The sequence below is a fragment of the Dama dama genome, chromosome 30 (genome assembly GCF_033118175.1).
Source record: "Dama dama isolate Ldn47 chromosome 30, ASM3311817v1, whole genome shotgun sequence".
NCBI classification, from domain to species: domain Eukaryota; kingdom Metazoa; phylum Chordata; class Mammalia; order Artiodactyla; family Cervidae; genus Dama; species Dama dama.
The window spans coordinates 38,782,272-38,805,165 of NC_083710.1; the positions used below are offsets into that span (position 1 = coordinate 38,782,272).

The following is a 22,894-nucleotide window of genomic DNA, read 5'->3' on the forward strand; positions in this document are numbered from 1 at the left end:
TGAAGGTTTGAAAATTCTTTATTGTAGAGAAACAGGCACCTCATACGCTGCTGGTAGGAGTTTTAAAATGGTACAGCCCCATAACAGGAATTTGGAGGAAAACAGACAGATTTGCTTTCGTCCAGTAATTCCACTGTTAGGAATCTACACTGAAGATAAACTTCCACCAGTAAACAACAGATGCATAGGGTTATTCATTGCTGCACTGTTTGTAACAGCAGAAAATTGGAGACAACCCAGATGGCTATCAATAGAGGCCTCGTTGTGTAACTGGAACAGCCACACAATGGAATACCATGCAGTGCTCTAAAAAGCAAACAATGGTTATGTCTATGTACCAATGTGTAGTGATTTCTAGGGTATAAATGAAAACAGCAAGGATTGAAACTCAACATTCAAAAAACTAAGATTATGGCATCTGTTCCCATCACTTCATGGCAAACAGAAGGGGGGAAAGTGGAGGCAGTGACAGATTTTATTTTCTTGGGCTCCATAGTCACACTGGATGGTGACTGCACCCATGAAATTAGACGCTTGCTCATTGGAAGGAAATCTATGACAAACCTAGATATCATATTAAAAAGCAGAGACATCTCTTTGCTGACAAAAGTCCATATAGTCAAAGCTGTGGCTTTTCGAGTAGTGAGAATTGGACTGTAAAGAAAGCTGAGTGCTAAAGAATTGATGCTTTTGAATTGTGGTTCTGGAGAGAACTCTTTGAGAGTCCCTTGGACAGCAAGGAAATCAAGCCAGTCAATCCTAAAGGAAATCAACCCTGAATATTCATTGGAAGGACTGAAGCTGAAGCTCCAATACTTTGGCCACCTGATGGGAAGAGCCAACTCATTGGAAAAGACCCTGATGCTGGGAAAGATTGAAAGCAAAAGAAGGGGCGGCAGAGGATCAGATGGTTGGATGGCATCACCAACTCAATGGACATGAATTTGAGCAAACTCTGGGAGATAGTGAAGGACAGGGAAGCCTGGCATGCTGCAGTCCAAGGAGTCACAGAGTCGGACCCAACTTAGCGACTGAACAGCAACAACAAACCAGGATATAAAGGAAGAAATTAGAAATACATACTTACTTGCTTATTTTGTTGAAAGAAATGGTGGAAGGATAAAACAGTAATAAAAATTATTACCTCGGATGAGGGAGTAAGGAATAAAGCTAGACCTTTCTTTTTTTTTTTTTAGACCTTTCTTATCTTTTTATATAGTCTTAGCTTTTAAACATTAACATTTGTTATATATCCAAAATAAAGAGGAGGTAAAAGCAAACTAAAATTTGAAATCACGAAACAAATGAACTTAATTTTTAAAAGTTAATATTATAACTACACAGAAGAAAGAATTGTTTCAAGTGACTTTTGAACATAGTACTCCTTAGCTGGTTGTCATTTAAAGCCAAAACAGAATAAAACAAAGCTTCAAAGAAATCTTAAACTAGTATGTAGTTTTTAAACTATTTTATTATATATTTTAGGATAAATTTAATAAATTAGGAACTGAGATTTTTATTGTGAAAGTAAAAAGATACAAATATAATGCCAAAAAAATTAAGAAAAACCAATGTTCTATTTGAACTGGAAATATAAATATAAATGTATAACACTACTTCTAATGTATAGTACTATTTCTGTAATCCAAAGGACCTAAAAGCAATGAAACACCAGTAGCTCTAAGCACCACTTGAATTCAAAGCTTGGTCTCTAAATGTCATTGAAAGGGGCTTCCTTGGTGGATTAGTAGTAAATAATCTGACTGCCAGTCAGGAGACATGGGTTGATCCCTGCTCCAGGAAGATCCCACAGGCCACCAAGCAACTAAGCCTGTGCACTACAACTATTGAGCCTCTGCTCCAGAGCCGGGGAGCCACAGCTACTGAAGCCTGAGTGCCCTAGAACCCTCGCTCTGCAACAAGAGAAGCCACCACAACGAGAAGCCCACACACCACAATTGGAGGGTAGCTCCTGCTTGCTACAACTAGAGAAAAGCCAACATAGCAACCACGACCCAGGACAGCCAAAAATAAATAAACAAAATTATATTAAATATCATTAAAAGGAACCAGTGCCCCTTGGAGAAATGGCTAATATCAGGTCCAGAGGAGGAGGATGTACAGTGAGCCTAGACATCTTGTGCTGTGTTAGGAAGTGCTCAGAGACCAACGAGGACGATTCAAGAGGCCAAGCTGAGATAATTTGAACATAGGAAGTGAGTGTGGTTGATGACACATTGAGTAAATAAAATCTGTAAAATTCTATATTGATATTCAAAAAGGGAAAAAGTAAATTTATTTGCTAACAGTGGAGGTGAATATTATACCAAAATCTTATTCTGAAAATGGGTGATTAAAGGGAAATAATTATATTTTTGTACTGCCTTTTTAGAATGACTCTAGTTCATCTCCAGTGAGGGAAAGTTCATTGCAGAAGAATGCCAGCCTAAAAGTATGGAAATAAATAATAGGCGTGTTTAATGGTGCTTTTCTAATTCTACAAAATAATAGGTTCAGGCCAGGCTTACCGGTGGATGCTAAAACCATTATGTGGAAAGTTTTAGGGGAAGAAGATATTCACATACCCTTAACCTTTTACCCTACAAAACAATTTCAGTGTCAAAGTGAGAAGTGAACCTTTACAAAGGAGAGGCTTGAAGTCACCACGTCAGCAAGTGCCCCAGGTGGAGTAATCTGCCCCTGGAGACGGTTCCCTGTGCAGCACCTCGTCAGTGCTGTCGTCCACCCTCCTCACTGCTCTCACTGATGGCACTCACGCATGGACACTCACGCAAAGTCCATGCCAAGACGCATAGTCAGACTTTTGAGAACTAACGGCTGAGTGTCAAAAACAGTGCCAAAAGTAAACCTAACCTCTGGGGGAAAGTTAGAACAACAGAAGGCATTTCATCAGAAATTGTGGAGGCCAGAAGGAAGTGTGGTGGCATTTCTCAAGTGTTAGAGGAGAACTATCAACCCAGAATCTCACATCTAGCAAAGGTTGGCTGTTCGAGATGTCAGCATCCCCTTCATTTTAAGTATCCAAGGCAAAGGCTGGATGAAGGCAGTAATACGGCTGTCTCCTCACACGTTCTCACTTGTCAAGGAAGAAAGCTTTTTTTCCCACCATGATTTCTCCTTTACCAAAGACATATTCATCAGCCATGGCTATATATCACATGGCCAGAGTAGAGACAGAGGATGGTGGTAAAGTGAGAGTATCTGGGATTTTCAGTCTCAGTTAAGGGGGGAGGTAGGTGAGAAAGGATGTTAGTAGCTCAGTCATGTCTGACTGCAACCCCATAGGCTATAGCCCGTCAGGCTTCTCTGTCCATGGGATTCTCCAGGCAAGAATACTGGAGTGGGTAAACATTCCCTTCTCCAGGGATCTTCCCAATCCAGGGATCGAACTCTGGTCTCCTGCATTAAAGGTGAATTCTTTATCATCTGAGCCACCACGGAAGCCAGAGATGAGAAAGGGGGGCCGTTAAGTGGAGAAGGGCATGTGGAAGCGCTCATGTTCACAAAAAATCTTAAGTTTAGATTAATATTATCTGGAAATGAGATGATACATGGTCACTGACATGATCAAGTGAAAAACATTCATTATACCTTTAAAAGGCACCTGTAACCATTTAGGTATATGTAGTGTTTTTGTAATTGTGGATTTATTATCAGAAGAATTTTTTCACCTGTATTGGGATCCTTGGAAAACGGAACACGCCTGTGTGAGGCTAGAGGCTCTGCAGACAGCTTCTAACAGGCCTGTGTCTGTAATCTGTGGGCAGCTGGCAGATACGGAGGGCTGTCTCCACACCACCCATGCCGGGTGCTGGTCACTCAGTTGTGTCCTTTGCTCCAGGAGAAATCTGGAAGGAGCTGCCGACTAGAAACTCGCAATTGCGTACCAGTGTCAGTGGTATTATGATAAGGGAATTTTAGAGTGCCGTAGGATTGTGTGCCCAGGCGATGTGTTGAGCCAGCTTCTGTGGTCAAGAGAGCCCTCCGGGAGAAGTAAGCTCTGCTCAGTCTGGGTTTGTCCAGCTTCGTTTGGGGCGCAGCAGCTCTGTTGAATCCTGCAGTTGCGTGGCTGTCTCTGGGGGGAGTTGAATGAGGCAGACCAGACGCTGTCAGCCAGATGCAGTCAAAACCAGAACTCTGCTCTGACAGTGTGATCACAAGTAGGCTACTAGCTTTTGATCTTCACTAATGTGATTATTAAAAGTGTTATCTTTCTGTAGTTTTACTTTGGATTTCTGTTATGAATGAGGTTGACCATCTTTTTTATGTTTGAGATGTCTATATTTCCTTTTCTGTGAAAAAGTAGTGTTTTGGTTTTTTTTTTTTAACAAATTCTTACTGATTTGTAGGTACTCTTTAAATAGAGAAATTAGTTTTTAGTCTATAGTAACAGTTGTGACTATTTTTTTTTCTTGCTTTTTAGTGATTTTTTTCAAGCATTTACTTTTTTTTAAGCATTTACTTTTATAAAATCAAATATATTGATATTTTCCTGTGGCTTCTATGTTTCGTGTCATAAACTGAAACACCTACTCAGCTCCAAAAGTGTATATATTTTTAGATTCCTCCTGTTTCATCTAGTATACCCATGGTTTTGTTTTATTTTTATTTTTTGCATTTCAGTCTTTGGTGTACATTTGGGGTTTATCCTGGTATGTGTTGTGAGTCTCAGTGGTATCTTTCCACATGGCTTCCTGTGTCCTAATGCTACTTACTGGCTCTATCCACACTGATTTGAAATCCTGTATTTATCATAGTAAATCCTTACATGTATTTGGGTCCAGCTCCAGGAGATAGTGAAGGACAGGGAAGCTTGGTATGCTGCAGTCCAGGGGGTTGCAAAGAGCTGGACTTAGGGACTGAACAACAACCATTTGGGAGCTTTCTGTTCTGTTCTATTGATCCGTTTATTCATGAGCTGGTACAACTGTTTTTTAATAATTGGAGCATTTGTAGTATTTTTAAAATACTGTGCCCTAGTATTTAGCATGACTACTACTTCATTTTTCATCTCTTTCAGAATTTTCTACCTCATCATATAAGTTTATTTTTCCACAAATGAAATTTGGGATCTGACTAGTTAAAAAAATAAAAGTATTTTCACTGAGATGACACTAAATTTATGAGATTAACCTCAGGAGAACGTGTTAATGATGACTCTTCTGTGTAGAATGGAAGCCCCTGCACTTGTTCAGGTTTTTATCAGTGTCCCTCAGAAATATCAGATTGTAGATCACAGAGGGCATAAGTGTTTGCTGCTCTGAAGACTTTGGACTTCTTTCTGTAAAGTGACCAGGGGTGTTGAAGCGTATTTGATCTTTAGATTTACTGGTAGTGAGGATGTATTAAACTAATGGTAGAGAGTAGCTTTAAGCCATTGAATTTGCGAAAGTCCTGAAAGAAGGCAATAGGAGAAATGAGAGAGGGTGGGGTACTTGAAGAGACTGAGGTAGTAGAATCTATAGTACCCAGAGGCCACTGGACTGTCCAGAAGCTGTTCTCGGGGTTTCAAAAACTGGAAAGAAAAAAATGCTTACCCCCTGCAGGGGTAAGTTCGTCTGTTCCTGAGTGCCACAGAGGAAAATCCTATTTATTATGTAGACAACATTAAGAAAAGAGCGAAAGAAAACATAGCTATAATCATATTGACATACTTAAAATTGACAACGGTCTGAAAAAAAATTTTAATATGATTACAGTGTTAATGATAAAGAAGAATCTGAATTTTAATTTTTCAGGGTTTTTTTGAGTGTGCAATTCTGAATTTGCATTAGCGTTTACATCTTGTAACTAAATTTTATGTTTATGAAAATGATATTAAGATGAATAGTCAGCCTGAAATAAAGTTTATAAAAAAGTGTTTAAAGTATATTTATTCCCTGTGTTTTCTTCTATTCTAGTTACACTTTCTGGAAATGGAGAAAACGGTAAGGCACTTTTAATTTTTATTCTCAAGTAGATGACATAGTGTCTTAATTGCAACCCATATACTTGTTACTTTAGTGATGACTGTTTTGGTCTTCAGAAAGAAACTATACATTCTTAAAGTTTAAATTTTATTGGTTTGTTTTGTTCTCATTTTTCTTTTTGTTTAAAATAGTACTTTACTACTCATAGTCATTTAATAATTAAATAACCAGACTGAATTTGTAAATTATAGTACTACTTCATTTTGAAATGGAATTAAAGTTTTTATGACTAGTCAAGGAGACAGTGTATAGAGAGAAGAATCATGACTCAAAATTTCATTGAAATAAAATTTTATGTCCTTTGATATCAAATTTCAGAAGTAAAATTGAATTTGAGATACAAAAATCAAAGCTTCTAAAACAGTAGAATAGTTAGAAATTATTATTATTAAAATGATCAGGAATTGAACCCATGTCCTCCTACAGTGGCAGCAGGGAGTCCTAACCACTGGACCACCAGGAATTTCCTAGAAATTATTAATAAATGTTCTTATTGTTGAAAATAGACCTTAAGCATGTAAATCTCAAGTTGACTTGGTTTCTAGTTTCTCAGTAATAGAATAAGTAGAGACAATCTTGATAGGCTTGTTTTTCTTGCTTAAAACTATTTCCTGTATGTTGAAAGCACAGGTACAGAAAGTAGAGAATTTCTGAAGTTCTTATAAAAGAACTTTTACTTGAATCATTATTTCAGGGGGCTATTTTCCCCTTGTCTTTCAAAGAGTCTTTTGGTGAAGTTTTTTTGTTTGCTTATTTGTTTTTTTAATTCAGTTACAGGTGATTTTTGAGTCAGACTTTTTTGATATAGATTCAGTTTTTTCTTTCAGCCTTGATTTAATTTTAACTTTTACTTTAAGTATTACTTATAAATAATGTATAGCATATATATGGGATTATTAGTAATCCCATTAATTTGAACTTATTTAAAAATAATATTATAATTTGATAACTACCATCTATTAAGCACTTACTATATTCCAGGCAGTATACTAAAAGATTTATTTAAGCTCTTATTTCTTTATCTGAAAGTAAAGATTTTTTAAGGGAAAAACTATTTGTCTTTGTTCTTATGGAGAGCAGAAATATTCTAAAGAAAGAGTAAATGTTTAACAGTGTTAAAGAGTGTATTGTTTTATATTCTAGCCTTAGTTGTAAGTAGCTAAATGATTAAGAAGTTTAAAGTAACCTCAAGGTTACCATTTATCTGAAAGCTCTACAATAATATATAATTGAGGATTGATAAACTTGATTGAATATAGGAGCCAGGCAATAATAAGTGATGTGAGCTAGATGAAGATAAAATTGCAGACTTGGTAAAGAAGGACTTCTGTGTTCATGTAACAGTAGGAGGCTGAGATCTAGCATTTTTTCCCAAAGGGAAAAAAAAAATGAAGGAATGATACCAAATCCATTGGTTAGACCATAGGGTTTAGCCTAGAGGGAGCTGAAGTGGTAGAGAATGCAGAGTTTTGAGGAACCAGAGTTTTCAATGAGGAAGACAATATTTGCGATCATGAAAAGAAAGCGTATTTGCAAATAGAAGGAAGTTGTGGTTAGGACTTCATGTGGGACTTGGCTGTCTCTGAAGTAGGAGTGATGCTAAGATAATAGAGAAATGGAGAGGAAAATTTTAGATATGACATAGTGGGAAAGACCTTGGATTTTTATCAAGCATATACAGGTTTGAATTCTGGCTTTATCATTTAGTCAGTAAGTGACACTGGGCAAGGTATGAAGTTCTCTGAGCCTTTGTTTTTACCTTTGTGAACTGAAAGGATACCTACGAGACCATCATGAGGGTTATAAGTAAGGATTACATTATGTCTCCTCGGAGACTTTCAGCATGTGGAAGGGCTGATTGAGGCTCTTCGGTTAAATTCAGTTACTAGGAAACTCCGGAGTTTTAGCATGCATTTGTTAGTCATGTAGGTGGAGCGCTTTCTCAGGAGTTTCACAGACAGTGGGCAGAAGAAACTTCTGAGCCACATGTTCTCCACTGACCGTTGAGATGAACCAGGAACCATAGAAAGTAAAGGCAAGGACACCTGCTGGCTTGTGCAGTGACCCAGACGAGACGAGCAGCAGTCAAGGAACTAGGGCCCTGGCAGTGAGAAGACAGATGTTTACTTTGACACAGATCTTGGGAGCTAGAAAGTAAAGTACGCATTTTGTGAGATTAGCCAGCCGTGTACTGAGGAGTCCTCAAGCCCTGGCTTCCTGTTTCGATCACCAGTGTGACTTAGGCTTCTGTTGTGTTAAACCAGTGTGAACCAGTGTAATTGCAGAAGGAAATGTTGGGGTTCAGCAAGTTGGGATCAATTTTTTATCATCATTTTATTTAAAAGCATTTTTTAAAATCCAAAAACTTAAGGAAGAATAACCTCAGGGCAAAAAAGACAGTTGTTCAAATTGAATACGTTAGCTTTATTAAAAACTTAACTGCATTGTTCTCAGTGTTTCTCATTTAACTGCAGACCAGTGAAAACTCGGATTAGTCCATAAACTTGGGAAACACTGAAATAGGGAATGCACAGAAAAACACAGATTTTGAGAAGAAGGAATTGATAGGCTTGGATAGCAGTGATGACGATAACCAGTATTCACTGAGGATTTATTGCGTGTCAGACACCATTCTAAATGTTTTCCATTTATTCACTCTTTAGTATTAGGCAGCTAGATTAAAAGAAACTCATTTAAAGTGCTTTAATTGAAGTCCGAGTGAATCATTTGGGGAGAATAGTATGAAGGAGTGAGAAATTCTGAAAGTAATAGAGGAGCCTTTTGGAAAAAGTAACATTTGATCTGAACTTTAAAAATTGAGTAGAACCTCAAACTTTTATGCTTGTCTGTGCTTTGTTTTCCTCAGTGAGTTTGTGGTACTACGTTCCAAACTGAAAAAGGATTTAAGCACTTGATAGATAGTTCTTGCTTCTTTCTATCTTCTTACAGATGGAAAAACTACAGAACACAGCAAAAAGTTTTTAGTTATATCAGTGAGTTAATGATGTTGGAATGTTACACTAATCCACTTAGGAAACAGTTATGGGAGAGATTCAGAGTGTCTAAACTTTTACATTACCCTGTATTGAAAAGGACAATAACATTTAGGATAACTTTTGTGAATAATCCAGGAATTGAGTTGTTTATTTTCAGTGTTATAATTCCTTGGATTTAATGTTCTGTCTTAAATAATTTTTAATTCATTTAAAATCTTAAATTTTAGGAAGTGCTTTTGAAGGAGATGCTTTTAAGATTTCAACTTAAACCTTCAGCAACTTAATAAAATCAAATCTTTACTTATAAACCAGGCCGATAACCCTTAAATGCAAGAACAGAGTGTTTTTTCATATCTGTGGTGTTACATCATGCAGATAAAAGAGTGTATATATTTGATGTTCTTAGTATGTTTTAATTAAATTTTTTATTGGATTGAGCCTGCTGACTCTAAATACTGTGTTTTAACATGTGATGCTTTTTCCTGTTTTCACCTGGATTCAATGAAACGTTGTTTGTTTTTATTTACCAGGAAAGGCCGTTGTTTACCTTGTGGCTTTCCATCTGTTCTTTGTTATGTTTGTATGGTCCTATTGGATGACAATTTTCACATCTCCCGCTTCCCCCTCCAAAGAGGTAAATTTAATGCTGGTAAATTACCAAATGCTTTCACTGATGATGGGATTGTTTTCCCTGTGTTACCTTTGTTGAAACTCTATTACATGAAGCGTTTGTTCTGTTTCCATTCATAAACTGCTCGGTAACTGCGTTGTGAATGTGAGTCGTCAGCCTCTCAAGACACAGCCCACTGATGTCCTTCGTAAAAGATCCATGATGGCACTACGGTTTAGCTGTGCCATGCTGTGTTTTCTTAAAGACGTACTTTATGTCACTGGAGTGAAAAATCTTAAGGGACAGAATTGAGTTAGGAAAATAGAGTTTATTTTTAGAAACTCTCTTAACACTTATTTTTTTTCTCAGGCCTGAACAAATAAGCTGCAAGTAAATAAAGTGTTTTGATTATGGGAAACAAATCGTCTGTGCTGTTGCTTGTGACACTTAGTGTGGCTAGTGTTTTTTCTGCTTGGAAGTTTCACTTGGAAATAACACAAGTATACACGTATGTGGAGTAAAACTGAAGACCGTTGTGTCCCTTTCACCTGATACAGCCAACTGGATTCTCTTCAGTTCAAGTTCAGCATAGCTAGATAGAGCAGAACACACTAGATAGAGGACACGCCGGACAGAGAGGGGCACGCTGGATGGAGAAGGACACACTCTCCAGAGTTAGACTTGTCTGAGTTTGATCTTCTGCTCCAACACGTTTTTTAATGAATCCAAGGAAGGTGGAGCCAGCAGTCGTTCCGCCCCTGTAGGATGTTTGTGAGGAGTAAATGAGATTCATTCATGGAAAGCTTTTAACATTGGGCCTGCCTTGTGGTTAGCACTCAAATATTAGATGACATAATAATATAGTTACTTCCCTTTGTATTAAATTCATCAGAATGCATTAAAAATTACAGATATAGGTTTAAAGACATCTACTTCCATTTAACTTTTTGTAGAAGAACATTATGCAGAAACTATACATACTGTAAATGTATGAATAAATGAGTTTTCATGAACTGAGCACATGCGTGTAACCAGCACCCAGTTCCAGAAGCAGAACGTGCCTGGCATCCCGTGAGCCTCCTTGTGCTCCCTCCGGCTCCCTTCTTCTGTGCTTCATGTGGGCGGAGTCACACAGAACGTCTGCTTGCATGCCTTCCGTGAACTTTCTCCTTGTGTGTGATTCTTCCGTGCTGTTGTACGTAGCTGTGGCTCAGTCCTCCATTGTGCTGTGTGACACAGGTTACTTATCTGGCCTCCTGTTAATGGGCGTTTGGGTGTAGGACTGCTGTCCAATTCTAGCACACACAAACATGTAGCTCTTTGGGGCAGGTGCCCGGAAGAATTGCTGGGTTCTGCCTGTACAGTCAGCAGTAGTGTCTGATGCCAAATGGTCATTAGCCCATTGTTTCTGTTGGGCACTTTTGTTTTAAGGGATAATGTAAACCATTAATCAAGCTTACTGTTGCTTCAAATATATTCTTCAGGCATTTGCTAATAATTATTTGGCCCTTAAAGTTAATTACAAGCTGCCATCCATACCTTAATCTCTTAAATTGAAAAGGATTACCAGTAATGTGATGGCTATTGGAAACATATCATGTATAAAACTAAATAGTCTTTACAGGAAACAGAATAAGGAAAACAGTTGGTATTACTTTTGAGAAGCAGGCTATTACAGAGGTACAAGCTCCGTCTGCCTCCTCCCTCTGCTCTACTGGCTGCGGGGCACTGGGGCCGCGGCCCTGGACCTCAGAGCCATCCTCTGTAAAGTCAGGGTGACAGTCGTACACACCTCATTGGATTGTTGTATGGGTTAAATAGATTGATCACACACACACATAAATGGTAGTACTTACAGCATATTGTTACTGCTATATGGAAGTGCTTAGAAGAATGCCAAGCACATAGTAAGTGCCATCTAACTGCTACTTTTTCTTTTTTTGGCTGTTGTGTTTACGATATTGCACCCAGTTAGCATTCAGCCCAGCACCTAAGCCTTTCCATCCACTCCCACATTGTTGCCAGGGGTCTGTTCGCTTCCTGATTATAGTCCCTCAGGAGCTGAAGTCTCACTTTATCTCCACTACTTCTTCCTGGAAGTCTGTGTTCAAGTAACATGTTGCCCTCAATATATCATTTCGCATCTCTGTTTTCCATATGCTGCTGCTTTTGCCAAGATTTTCTTTCCTGCTTTACCTTCCTGGACGATTCCTGTTTATCTTTCTAAACCCAATTTAGATTGGTACCTCTTCTTCCAAGAAACATTCATGGACAGCCCCCACCCCTCCTGAGGGACCTTTGATCACACCTGGTAAAGAATTGATAATTTGTCATTTGTAATTCTTAACGTTCGTATCTGGACTATAGGAATCTATTGTTGAAGGCAAAGGCTATATTTTTATTCATCTTTGAATCCCTGGTACCCAGGACAGTACCAAACATACACTTAAATTGAAACATCTGAACACTGTTTAAGATAATGACATTTCATAATTTGAATTCTGTTCAGTAGTATTTAATGAAAAACAGTAATAATTTCAAAGTTCTAAATTCATTTTAAGTTTTATCTTGTTCCATTCCTCATCTAAAATCCTGGTATCTGTTGATATTTTCATTTGATTTAAACTTTTCATAATTCTTAACCATAGTTCGTAAGGAAAAGTAATGATTTTGAGGCCTGCCTAGAAACAGTTAGGCCAGGGAAGTCTGTTCAGATTTTACAGGGAAACTGCAAAATTTGATGAGAGCATCTTTTTTCCAAGTATGTGTTTGACGTTATACCATATGATCCTCCCTGGAGGACGGAACAGCAACCCACTCCAGTATTTTGGCCTGGAGAATTCCATGGACTGTATAGTCCATGGGGTTGCAAAGAGTCGGACAGGACTGAGCAACTTTCACTTCACCTCTTAATGATCTTTATTCTCTATTTTGAGTGTTTCAGAAATGTATCTTATCAGGGAAGAACTTTCTAGCAAGTTAGCTTTCTTAAAGGAGAGTGGGCCATCTTACAGAGTAGGGAAGTGTTCTGTACCTGAAAGTGTTCGGGAGGGGATGGATCTCAGAAGTGCCTGGGCATTTACATAGGTGACCTCCAGAGTCAGCTTTAAGATGGTGTGTATTTTTTCTGTCCAGTTCATACGTCCAAGTTCTTCCTTGTCCTTCCTAAGTAATTGGGGGATTGCTTGTGCCATTGTGGCTTGGTGGTGGAAGCCAGGCTAGGTGATCTAAAAGGACTCTTCTGTTGCCTCAGCCACTGTGTTTTAGCCTAGGTTAGAGGAACAAGTCTGTAAAAGGCAAAAACATCTTTTCACATTAGTGGCATAGAGAGAAACATCCTAGAGCAGAACTAACTCAAGGGACTTGTGTTTTTCTATCAGCTCTGCCAATAATTATGCAGTCTTAGAAAATTGCCCTGAGATGCGTGGGATCACAGGTTCCTTATCCCAAGGGCTCCTAATCTGTGCTGTGCTGTCCTCTGTTTTTAACAGAAGAGGCAGTGCCGTTACTGATGACGAGTCATTGAGGGTGGGCAGGTTTTGATACTTGAGTTAGCAGGTAGACCAAATACTCAAACTTTAAAAGATGAAGCTCCAGTTAGGACTCCTTAGGCCTTTTCAAGCAAAACTCTGTAAGTAAATAATAGTTGAGGAACAATATTGTATGAAACATGATCAAGAGCATGTCTCAGGCCAGTTTTTGTTTTTTAAAAGAAATCTATGAAATAAAAACCAAGAGAAATTTAATAAAAGCTCCTGGTTATGTGAAATAGAGTCGTGAAACTGAGGTCCTTGAGATACAGGGATGACATGAAAAGAAGCAATGAAACACGTCCTTTGTAGGGAAATGGTACCCACCACGTGGGAATTAAAACTTGAGAAATGGAAGCTGGAAGCAGCCCTACAAAAGAACTCCTTGAGAAAAGGAGACTGTGCTTGCCTTGACAGTCCTTAATAGTTTTGGAGAAAGTTCCCTGATTGGTTAGCGTTTTAAAAACAAAAACAAAGCAGTAAAAGTTGTCCTCAGGAGAAACTTGGCCAGAAAAGAAGCAGGACCCCTGCCTGTGATTTGCCCCCAAGCAAGTGAGTCTTTGAACATCTTCCCAAAGATTCATAATCTCTTGACACTTTCAAACAGCAAATCTTTTACTAGCACAAAATGTATATTAAGCCCTCTTTGATGGGGAAAGTTAATTTTTTCTGTAAAAAACAAAGATGCAAAAATATTTAGTTCATGTTCTTTGCCATCATTAGCATGGAGGACATATATTTTCAGTCTGTCAAAGGCATGTAGTTTTGTTAAAAGGTGCTTGATTTAACTTCCTAAACAAATTTGAAGAAAAATTTTGCTTTTATAGAAGGAAATATTTGTCTTTTTCTGTTCTGGATAAAGCTTATTTTTCTGAGCATGATAGTTAATAATCATGGGATTGAAAAGAATTGATAGTTATTTCTCCTTCTATAGTTCTGTTTGTCCAATTCTGTGAAGGAACGTTATGAAAAGGAATTCAGCCAAGAAAGACAACAAGAAATTTTGAGAAGAGCAGCAAGAGACTTACCTATCTACACCACATCGGCTTCAAAGAGTAAGAAAAACAAATCTTATAGTTCCCTCTCCAAAGAATTTTGAAAATGTGGTTATTTTTGCCAAAATATCTTTGCATGATTTGACTACTAAGTGGGTATTGTGGTTGTCACAAATGGCATCTGCAGAAACAAGACTTTTCTGTGTTCTGTATCTTATACGGTATTTCAGATACAGGTGTGTACCTTTATATGAAAACAGGTATTTATCTCAGGTAAATCTATCTCAGGTATTTGAGATAGATTTACCTGAGATACAGGTATTTCAGATACAAAGTCTAGTTTCATACAGACTTTTTATGTGGTTCACTTTAATGTCGATCTCTCTTATTCTGCATTTTTTTTCTAGCTCATCCTTCATGGCTAAAAATTTCATTTACAATTTTTAGTAAACTGTCATTTGGAAATCCTGGTTTGAATTTGAATATTTTGTGTCATCCCTGAGTAATATTTAAAAAATCAAGAATGTGCTAACCTAGAATGGGGAGAAATAAAAGCCACAGACGGGAAGAAACTGGTTAAGGTTGTAAAGCTACCCCTCAGAGGGTCGGACTTGGAAGGCCGCTGTCTGCTTAGAAGCTGTGGGTGCTTCTGTTCTTTGCGTTCCACCGACACTCAGGCCTGTGAGGGCGACGGGTCTGTGAGTCGCCCAGCTGGTTATTTAGTTGTAGGAAGTTGTTTAAAATTATGTATTATATACCTCATTAATTCATTCAAATACCAGATAATGTTGACAGCTGACAGTTAGTCCGATCTAAGTCCTTTACACATACGAGCTCATCTGAGCTTCACACCAGCCCTGTGGGGAGACGCTGTCGTGTCCACTTTACAGATGAGGAAACAGAGGTGAGGTAACTTAGTAAAGGTCACACAGACAGTGTGGGGAAAGATGTCCTGCCTCTGAAACCCACTCTGCTGCTCAACTCCAAGGGGAAATAAAAAGAGCTTTTTCCTTTGTGTAGTTCTGTACATATGCTGACTTAAGAAAATTTAAAATCCGTGCTATATTTTAGGAGGGGATGTTTGACCAACATTTAAGTTTTCATGCGTTTAATACAGGCACCCTTTGAAGAATACTGTGGGTTCAGTTCCAGACACTGCAGTAAGGCGAGTCTTGCGGTAACGCGGGACACATGAACTGTTTGGTTGCTCAGTGCGTGTGAGTTATGCTTCCACTGTAAGGCAGCCTATCAAGTGTGCAATCACACGATGTCAGAAAAACACGAACATACCTTAATTTAAAAATACCTTTTTGCTAAAAATGGTAACCATCATCTGAGCCTTGAGCAAATCACAGTAGTAATATCAAAGGTCATTGGTCACAGGTCACCATAACAAATATAATAATCATGAAGTTTGAAATACCATGAGAATTACCAAAATGTGACACAGATACAAAGCGAGCACATGCTGCTGGGAAAACGGCACCAGTTGACTTGCTCCGTTCAGGGTCCCCAAAGACTGTCAGTTTGTGAAGAAACGCAGGGTCTATGACGCACAATGAAACCAGGTGTGCCTGGACTGTCCTTTTGCACAACCAGTATGTTACTGTGTAGAATGAAACCATGGATTTCAGATCGAACCCCAGCTTTTTAGTTCTTAGTGCCATGAGAATCACTTAGACTTTCTAAGCCCGGTTTCCTCATTTTAAAATGAGAATGCTAGCATCTAAATCTCCAGAGGTGTTCGTAAATGAGACAAGCACTGAGTGTAGATCTTGGTGTATAGTAATACACTTTCAGTACATAAAAGCTAATCTAAAATAATCCTTCTTATGTTTAACTATAAAATGTCTAGTTCACAGCAGTTGTTAGTAGTTGTAGTTCCATAGATTAAACTTTTTTTGTGTGTGTGTACATGCTGGGAGGCATGTAGGATCTTAGTTCTGTGACCAGAGATCAAACCCGTGTCCCCTGCCATCCTGAAATAAAAGCTGAGAGTCCTAACCCTGGACTGCCAGGAAATTCCCTAGATGTTTTTAACCCCAAGACCAAGATTCTAGAAGATTTACAAAGCTCTGAGATTATATACAGAGTTATAGGTACTTCTTGAAGTAGCCTGTTCATGGCAAGATCTGATTTTCAGAGCAGTAACTCCAAAGAGTTGAAAGCCACTGACGTAAAATCTTTACCCTTAAATCTTTATTATTCTTCATTCATTATAATGACTTTCTACTAATCTGAAAAATACCCTTCATCTGTTGACTATTACACCAGAATTATACTGGGCACTTTATGGTGATCATTTACCCCTCAGAGCCACCCTGAGACAGCACCACACTTGTCCCCATGTTAGAGATGAAGGGGTGACACAGGTGAGGTCCCTAAAGTCCCTGAGTGGCAAGGTCTGGGATTCACACCTTATCTTCTGACTGCAGACAGTCTGCCCTTGAGCACTGTTTTATACTCCATTTCTACTGCCTAGAATCTCAAACGTTGGGTTTTTTCTTTTTATGGAAATAATACCATACATCCTTTAAAAAACAAAATATAGAACCACACATTGTATGAAGTGGACCTTTCCTAGACCAGAGATAGTGAACGTGATGGCTCTGCCTTCACAGCGGGGGTGGCGACTTTCACTGAATTCCTTTCTGTGCTTTTTAAACCATGTGCCTAACAGAAGCAGAACCATGTGGACGTCTTCAAAAATGAGTCTTCCTAAGCTCCCCCGTCCACAGTCTGGATATGGCCAGTGTTTCTCTCTGGCTCGTCCTGCACCATTACCTGGGTCAGCTGTACTAAAACTCTCCTTCCCCACTTTTTATTTTTATATCTTTTTGTCTACCTCAAATCATTGTTTTCTAACTCTGTCAGTACTTTAAAATTTTAACTTGCTGTCTACCTCTTCAGCCATTTCTGTTCACTTGAACAAAAAGTGATTTTTACAGTCTTCTCCAAACTTCTCAGCTTCCTACCTTATTGATCCCAGCTCACTGTCTGGTGGTTGTCTCTGTTGTCCTCACAACCTGACTCAGTCCTGAAGTTCTGGCCCCTGGAGCTCCGCCCTTCGTCCTAACACAGTGAGCACCTTGCCCCAGGCACTCAGTAGGCATTTGTGGGGCGAAGCTGTTCCTGGGTGTTCTCTGTAATGACTGTTTATATATACACTTGAAAAAGCTCCCTTTTCTCCTCTTCGCTAATTTTCCCATCCTGGAGCTTCACTTCATGTTTTATCAGAAATAATATTATCATAACAATAATAATTGCTTTACTGAGAATTTGATAAGTTCCAGAAGATTTTTTTTTTTAATTTGCACAATAGTCTGCTACACTTGATATTATTTGCATTTAACAAAAGCAGAAATTGCGTCTTTTAGCAAGTAAGTTACTGTCAAGGTCACAAGGGAGTAAGTGGGAGAGAACCAGTGTGAATCATGGTGGTTGAGTCTGGCTGCCTCTGGACTTGGGGCTGCCCTGCCCATGCTCAGCTGTCCGCAGGCCTCTCCCTCTGGTGTCTGCATTCTTGTCTTTTTATGAGACTTACATAGACATCGGTGACCTTTGTCTTTCCTTCTCCCTCGGTTTGCTCCTAAAAATCTTGCTTAAAAATTTCCAGCCTCTTTCTTCCTTCTGCTTGCAGGTATACTTCAGAGTACATCTGCTCTTAAAAACAGCAACAAAGGTTAGGTTCTGATGTGTTCCAACTACAACTCTGTTTTCTCTTCCCCATGATTGCAGGTCTCTTTGTAACTTGTCTGCACCCCGGCCTCTTTTCTTTTCCAGCAGGTTCCAGGCAACTGGCTTTCATTCTTCCTAACCATACTTAGTGGCTTTTTGTCAGTCTAATTGCTTAAAAAATTTTTCTTCTTTGTACTTTTCTGTTCTAGTTGTTTTTGCATTCTTGAATGTTTATTCTTCCTCCTGCACTTTTTAACCCTGCCTCACAAGGTGCTTTTGTCCCGTTCTTTTCCTACAGTTCCTTCAACTGTTTTCAGCCATGGGATTTTGACACCACAATATTGTGGTGTTTAGTTTACTGTGTCTCAAATAATTTGTTTTCTGAATAGTTTTCAGAGCTGAGTTAAACCTTTTTTTCATGTAAGTTAGCAGACTCAAGGCTGTGGTCACCCTAGCACTCACTTGTAAGGTGGCAGGGGATGGCAGCTGCACTCGGGGTCACACATCTACCACGTCTGCGAGTGAGGGTTTCAGAAGGGCACTGCCCAGCCCTCCCCCAGGGCCCCTGGAGACCACTGTCAGGGCTTCGCATTCACCTTGGCATGTGTGCCCACTCGAGCTCCATTCTCGTACTTCCAGCTTCTAAAGGACAGTGGTTCCTGAGTGACCTGTTGTCCAAATTCAAGCCAGACAAAACCTAACACCTTGGGGGCAGGAGGGAAGTCTGTCGTGTTCAACTGTATATTCTCAGCATGAAGCAGTGTTTGTCTCAGAGTAGAGACTCTGAATGCTTGTTGAGCAAGAAAAACAACCGAACCCTCCTCCCGTACCCACCCCCTCACCCCCTCATTTCTGTCACAGCAACATCGTTCTTCTGGCAAAACACCATGGAAACTGCAGTTTTTCTGATTGCTGTATTTACATCAGTTTTTCTGTCTACTCAGTCATCTAAGACCCTGCAAAAACCTTCTCAAAAAGTCTGTTTAGTTATTGGTATTATCTTTAAATTATCAGTTGTCAGTTTCCCAGAGTTGTTTATAAAAAGTGAAAGCAGATTTTATAGTCGTATTAACTCAACTCTAAAACATATCCTTCAACAACTTCCTTTTAATTCTTAAATGTAGCCGTCAGATATTGTGAAAGGTGTCAGCTGATTAAGCCTGACCGTGCGCATCACTGCTCAGCATGTGACGTGTAAGTACTCCTCGTTGGCTGTCATTCAGCCCGGGACCGGAGCTGGTGTGTGGGGAGGCCGGGGGCAGAAACTCGCCAGGACGCTGCCTCGGCTCCCGGCACTGCTGTGTGTGCAGAGCTGACAGGAGCCCATGCCCGAGCCAGAACACTCGCTGAAGTCACCGCAGGTAACAGTCCTGCACCACTTAGATCTTTGAGTATGTGTACTTCTTCTGCTTATATTTAAATGTAATATTGATGAGCAAGTAAGTAATACCCCCATAAGAAAGATAAACTTTATTTCCTGAATTAAAAAGACCATGACAGTTTTCTTGCTTTTATTATTAATGTTGGTATTAAAGCCTAACAAACCACAGAAATATTACTTTCAATTACCACCTGTGAAGTTATTCCCCCTAAAATGTGGAAGATTTTATCTCTTATGCTCTTGTGAGAAGGTGGTGTGTTGAAAGAAAGACTCTTAGTGTAGGAATCCCAGTGAGTCCTTGAACTTCAGTGAGGCGGGCCATTTAATCTTACTTATTGTCTAACTTTGTGCAAATATACATTGCATATACTGATGGAGGGACAAATGTGGGGATTTTTTTTTTCTGAGTATAAAATACAGTGGTTTTTATACATGGGATAGAATTGTAATATATCTGTAGGAAGACAGACTACCTACAAGCCCATTTATTGAAGACTTTTTTTTCCAAAGTTGTGTTATTATGACTTGCATATGTTTAAAGTAACTTTCCCTATTGTCTTCCTCAGCTGACTCTGTAAACTACATCTAGCTACTCTTCCAAGTGCTATATGCATCTTACCTGTGTATTATTACAGTGTTGCTTGATGTGGTTCAAGGCAGCCGGCCATGTTCAGCTCAATTCTCAGTATGAAAAATCACTGCCTCTTACCTATGTGAAATAACAGAAATTGTCTCTAACCTCGTTCTACTGGGTTGGTTTTCCTAAGATGTATTGTGAAAGGGAAAATTTTAAGTCCAAAAAAACCAAAAATCAAATTAGAATTAGTGGAATTTTTCTACATGGATTTTCTTCTGCTCATTTGTTTCTTAGGTGTATTCTTAAGATGGACCATCACTGTCCTTGGTATGTATAAAACACAAAGGAGATGACATGAGGTGGGGAAGTGGGAAGGAGGGTATTTATTTAGAGTGATTGATCTCAGTGTTCCTAAATTTTGAAGATCAATTTAATTACTCATAGATATCAAGATTGATGTAGTTTTATGTTTCTGTTTACATGTTTTTCTTTAAAAATATATTCTGGTGTTATTAACCCAAAAAATTGTATACTAAAAATTAACATTGAAATTCCAAATTCTTACAGAATTAATTTAAAACTCACATCCACAATTAAGACACTACCCCTTTCTTCTCAAATGAACCATTTATAGTTATAATGATTTTACATTTTTTGATATGTCCTATTTGTTTTCATCATGATTTTTTTTAAAAAAATTAAATTTACCACCTTGGCCATTTTTAAGTGTACAAGTTCAGCAGTGTTAAGCCTGTTTGCATTGTTTTGCAACCAGTGTCCAGAACTGTTTCATCTTGCAAAACTGATACTCTGTCCCCGTTAAATAGCTCCCTGCTCCCCTCCGGAAAGTCCCTGGCAGACACCATTCTAGTTTTGTTTCTCTAAGTTTGTCTTGTTTTTACAATGTGATTTTCTTTATTCTTCTAGGGTGAATAACTGTGTGGGATTTTCTAATTACAAATTCTTCCTGCTCTTTTTATTCTACTCTCTGTTATATTGCCTTTTCGTGGCTACAACAGTTTTACAGTACTTTATAAAATTTTGGACGGTAAGTCTTTTTTCTATCTTAAAACCTATATTTAAGATTTTTTAAGATGGTCATAAATAATTCCTTCATTCTGTATTATAAGTAGATGTACTTAATTGTACCAGTTAGGATTTATAATGGCTCAGAAGACAAATGGGGTTAAAATTTCCCTTCCTATATACATGTTTATTTGTGAATAAATGAGTATTACACAGGACATAGTTTCTTTTAGTAATTCAGACTGTTTTCAACCATACTCTTAACAATGGGCTATCAATTTTAGGGAAGTGGTTCCTTTCATTTGAGTTGATGAGACTTACTGAAGTTTTTACAGTAATAAAATTGAAACTCCCAGCCTCAGATAATCATTAATCTGTTTCCTGTCTCTGTAGATATTAATCATTTTCCTATTGTGAGTGGCAAATGTTTTCCCATTTTGATTGATGTCTTATAACTCCATTTTGTTTTTACTAAATCAGTTTTATATTTTTAAAGTAGTACTTTTTAATTATGATTTTTTACTTTATCCTAGTCACTGTAAATTTATACAAATATTCATCCAACTTTTCTTTTAGCATTTTTTTTCCCCTCCATTTAAGTCTTTGATTTTGAAGGTGGGGGTTATTGTGGTTAAAAGGTGCTTTTGTATTTACTCTTCTTAAAAACCCTAGGAAGGTATTTTAAAATGTAGGTTTTATTTTTATTCAGGTGTGGTGAAACTGACAGATCAGGAGGTGATAACCTCTGAAAAGATAGCTTGTTACTCACAGTTCCAAGGGAGGGTTCCCACCACACTACACAGGCCCACACGGGGAAGCACCAGAGTCGCTCAGGAAGTCGAAGGCACGAGGGCCAGAGCCTTCACAAGTGTCCATGGGAGAGGCACAGTGAGGCAGGGTAAGTGCACATAGGGTTAGCTAGTTTGAGTAACCTCAGTGGTCTCTGGGGCTCCAGGCAGTCCCTTGTTTGGTGTGAGTAGGGCAGGGTAGTATTGCCCACTGAACTGTGAGAGTCAAGTAACCAGAGGTGTTTTGGACTGTGGGCTCTGGACCGATTAGTTTGTATATAGTTTGAGAAGTACATTCCTTGCTGTCTCTTTAAGAAATAGATAGCCCTGGGAGAGGCACTCTCTCCCCAGTCAGCTGGGATCCAGATGCTCGGATCCCAGGCTGCATAGAAGAAGAAAATATAGTTAATGCAGAAGGAGCTCTTATTATTCCAGCTTTCAGAGTTGTAAACTGAGGTTGGAAGAGTTAGGTAAATAAAGTGAAGGTTGAACCAGATGAATGACGTCCAAATTACAGAATGTCACATTTCTTTATCAGAAACTTCAGCAGTGTTTGCATGTAATGATTTGTTAATGAAAAGTAAATATTGTCAAACTTTTTAAGATTCATGATGAGTAAGGAAAGACTAATAACTTAAGTCTGCTTTTCTCTTCATTCTTCAACAGTTACTATGTGCCAGGCACATATGTTCTAGGCACTTTGGATATATCAATGTACAAAGCAGACAAAGAATTCTGTCTTTGTAGAACTTACTTTTGAGAAGGACTAAACAAACAGTAACCATAGTAAATAAGCAAATTGTATTGTATATTGGAAACTATATGCTGTGGGAAAAAAGTGGATCAGGGTAAAGGACTTAGCAAGTGTGTGGGGCAGGTGGGTATAGTGGGCAAGTTATAGTACTAAAAAGATTTATCACAGTAGACCTCAGTAAGAAGATTAGATTTGAGTGAGACTTGAAGGAAGTTAGTGGATATCCTAGAGAAGATTATCTGTGCACCCAACAAATGAGCACCTAAATATATAAAGTAAATATTAACAGAAGTAAAGGGAGAAATGAGAGAGCAAGACAGTAGGCAGAAATAAAGGGTGAAAGTAAAGGGAGAAATAGCAAGATCACAGTAAGGGCCTTTGATCAGTGGATGGATCATCTAGACAAAATGAAATAAAGAAGTATTGGACTTAAATGGCACTTTAGTCCAGAGGTGCTTAATGGACAGAGCACTCCATCCACAAGCAGCAGAATACATGTTCTTCTCAAGTGCACATGGGACATCCTCTGTGATAGGTCATGTGTTAGGTCACAAAACATGTCTTGTCAT

General features: G+C 38.6%; 1 protein-coding gene across 2 annotated transcripts in view; it reads left to right on the plus strand.

The window, feature by feature from the left end:
• Window positions 1-22,894, plus strand: part of ZDHHC20 (zinc finger DHHC-type palmitoyltransferase 20) — a 60,018-nt gene that overhangs the window by 18,183 nt on the left and 18,941 nt on the right. For both annotated transcript variants that reach the window (XM_061133007.1, XM_061133008.1), the window contains exons 2-7: window positions 5,922-5,948; window positions 9,517-9,620; window positions 14,061-14,181; window positions 18,924-18,993; window positions 20,052-20,084; window positions 20,685-20,805. In XM_061133007.1, coding sequence (XP_060988990.1) covers window positions 5,922-5,948; window positions 9,517-9,620; window positions 14,061-14,181; window positions 18,924-18,993; window positions 20,052-20,084; window positions 20,685-20,805 — 476 coding nt within the window. The remainder of the gene's footprint in view (window positions 1-5,921; window positions 5,949-9,516; window positions 9,621-14,060; window positions 14,182-18,923; window positions 18,994-20,051; window positions 20,085-20,684; window positions 20,806-22,894) is intronic.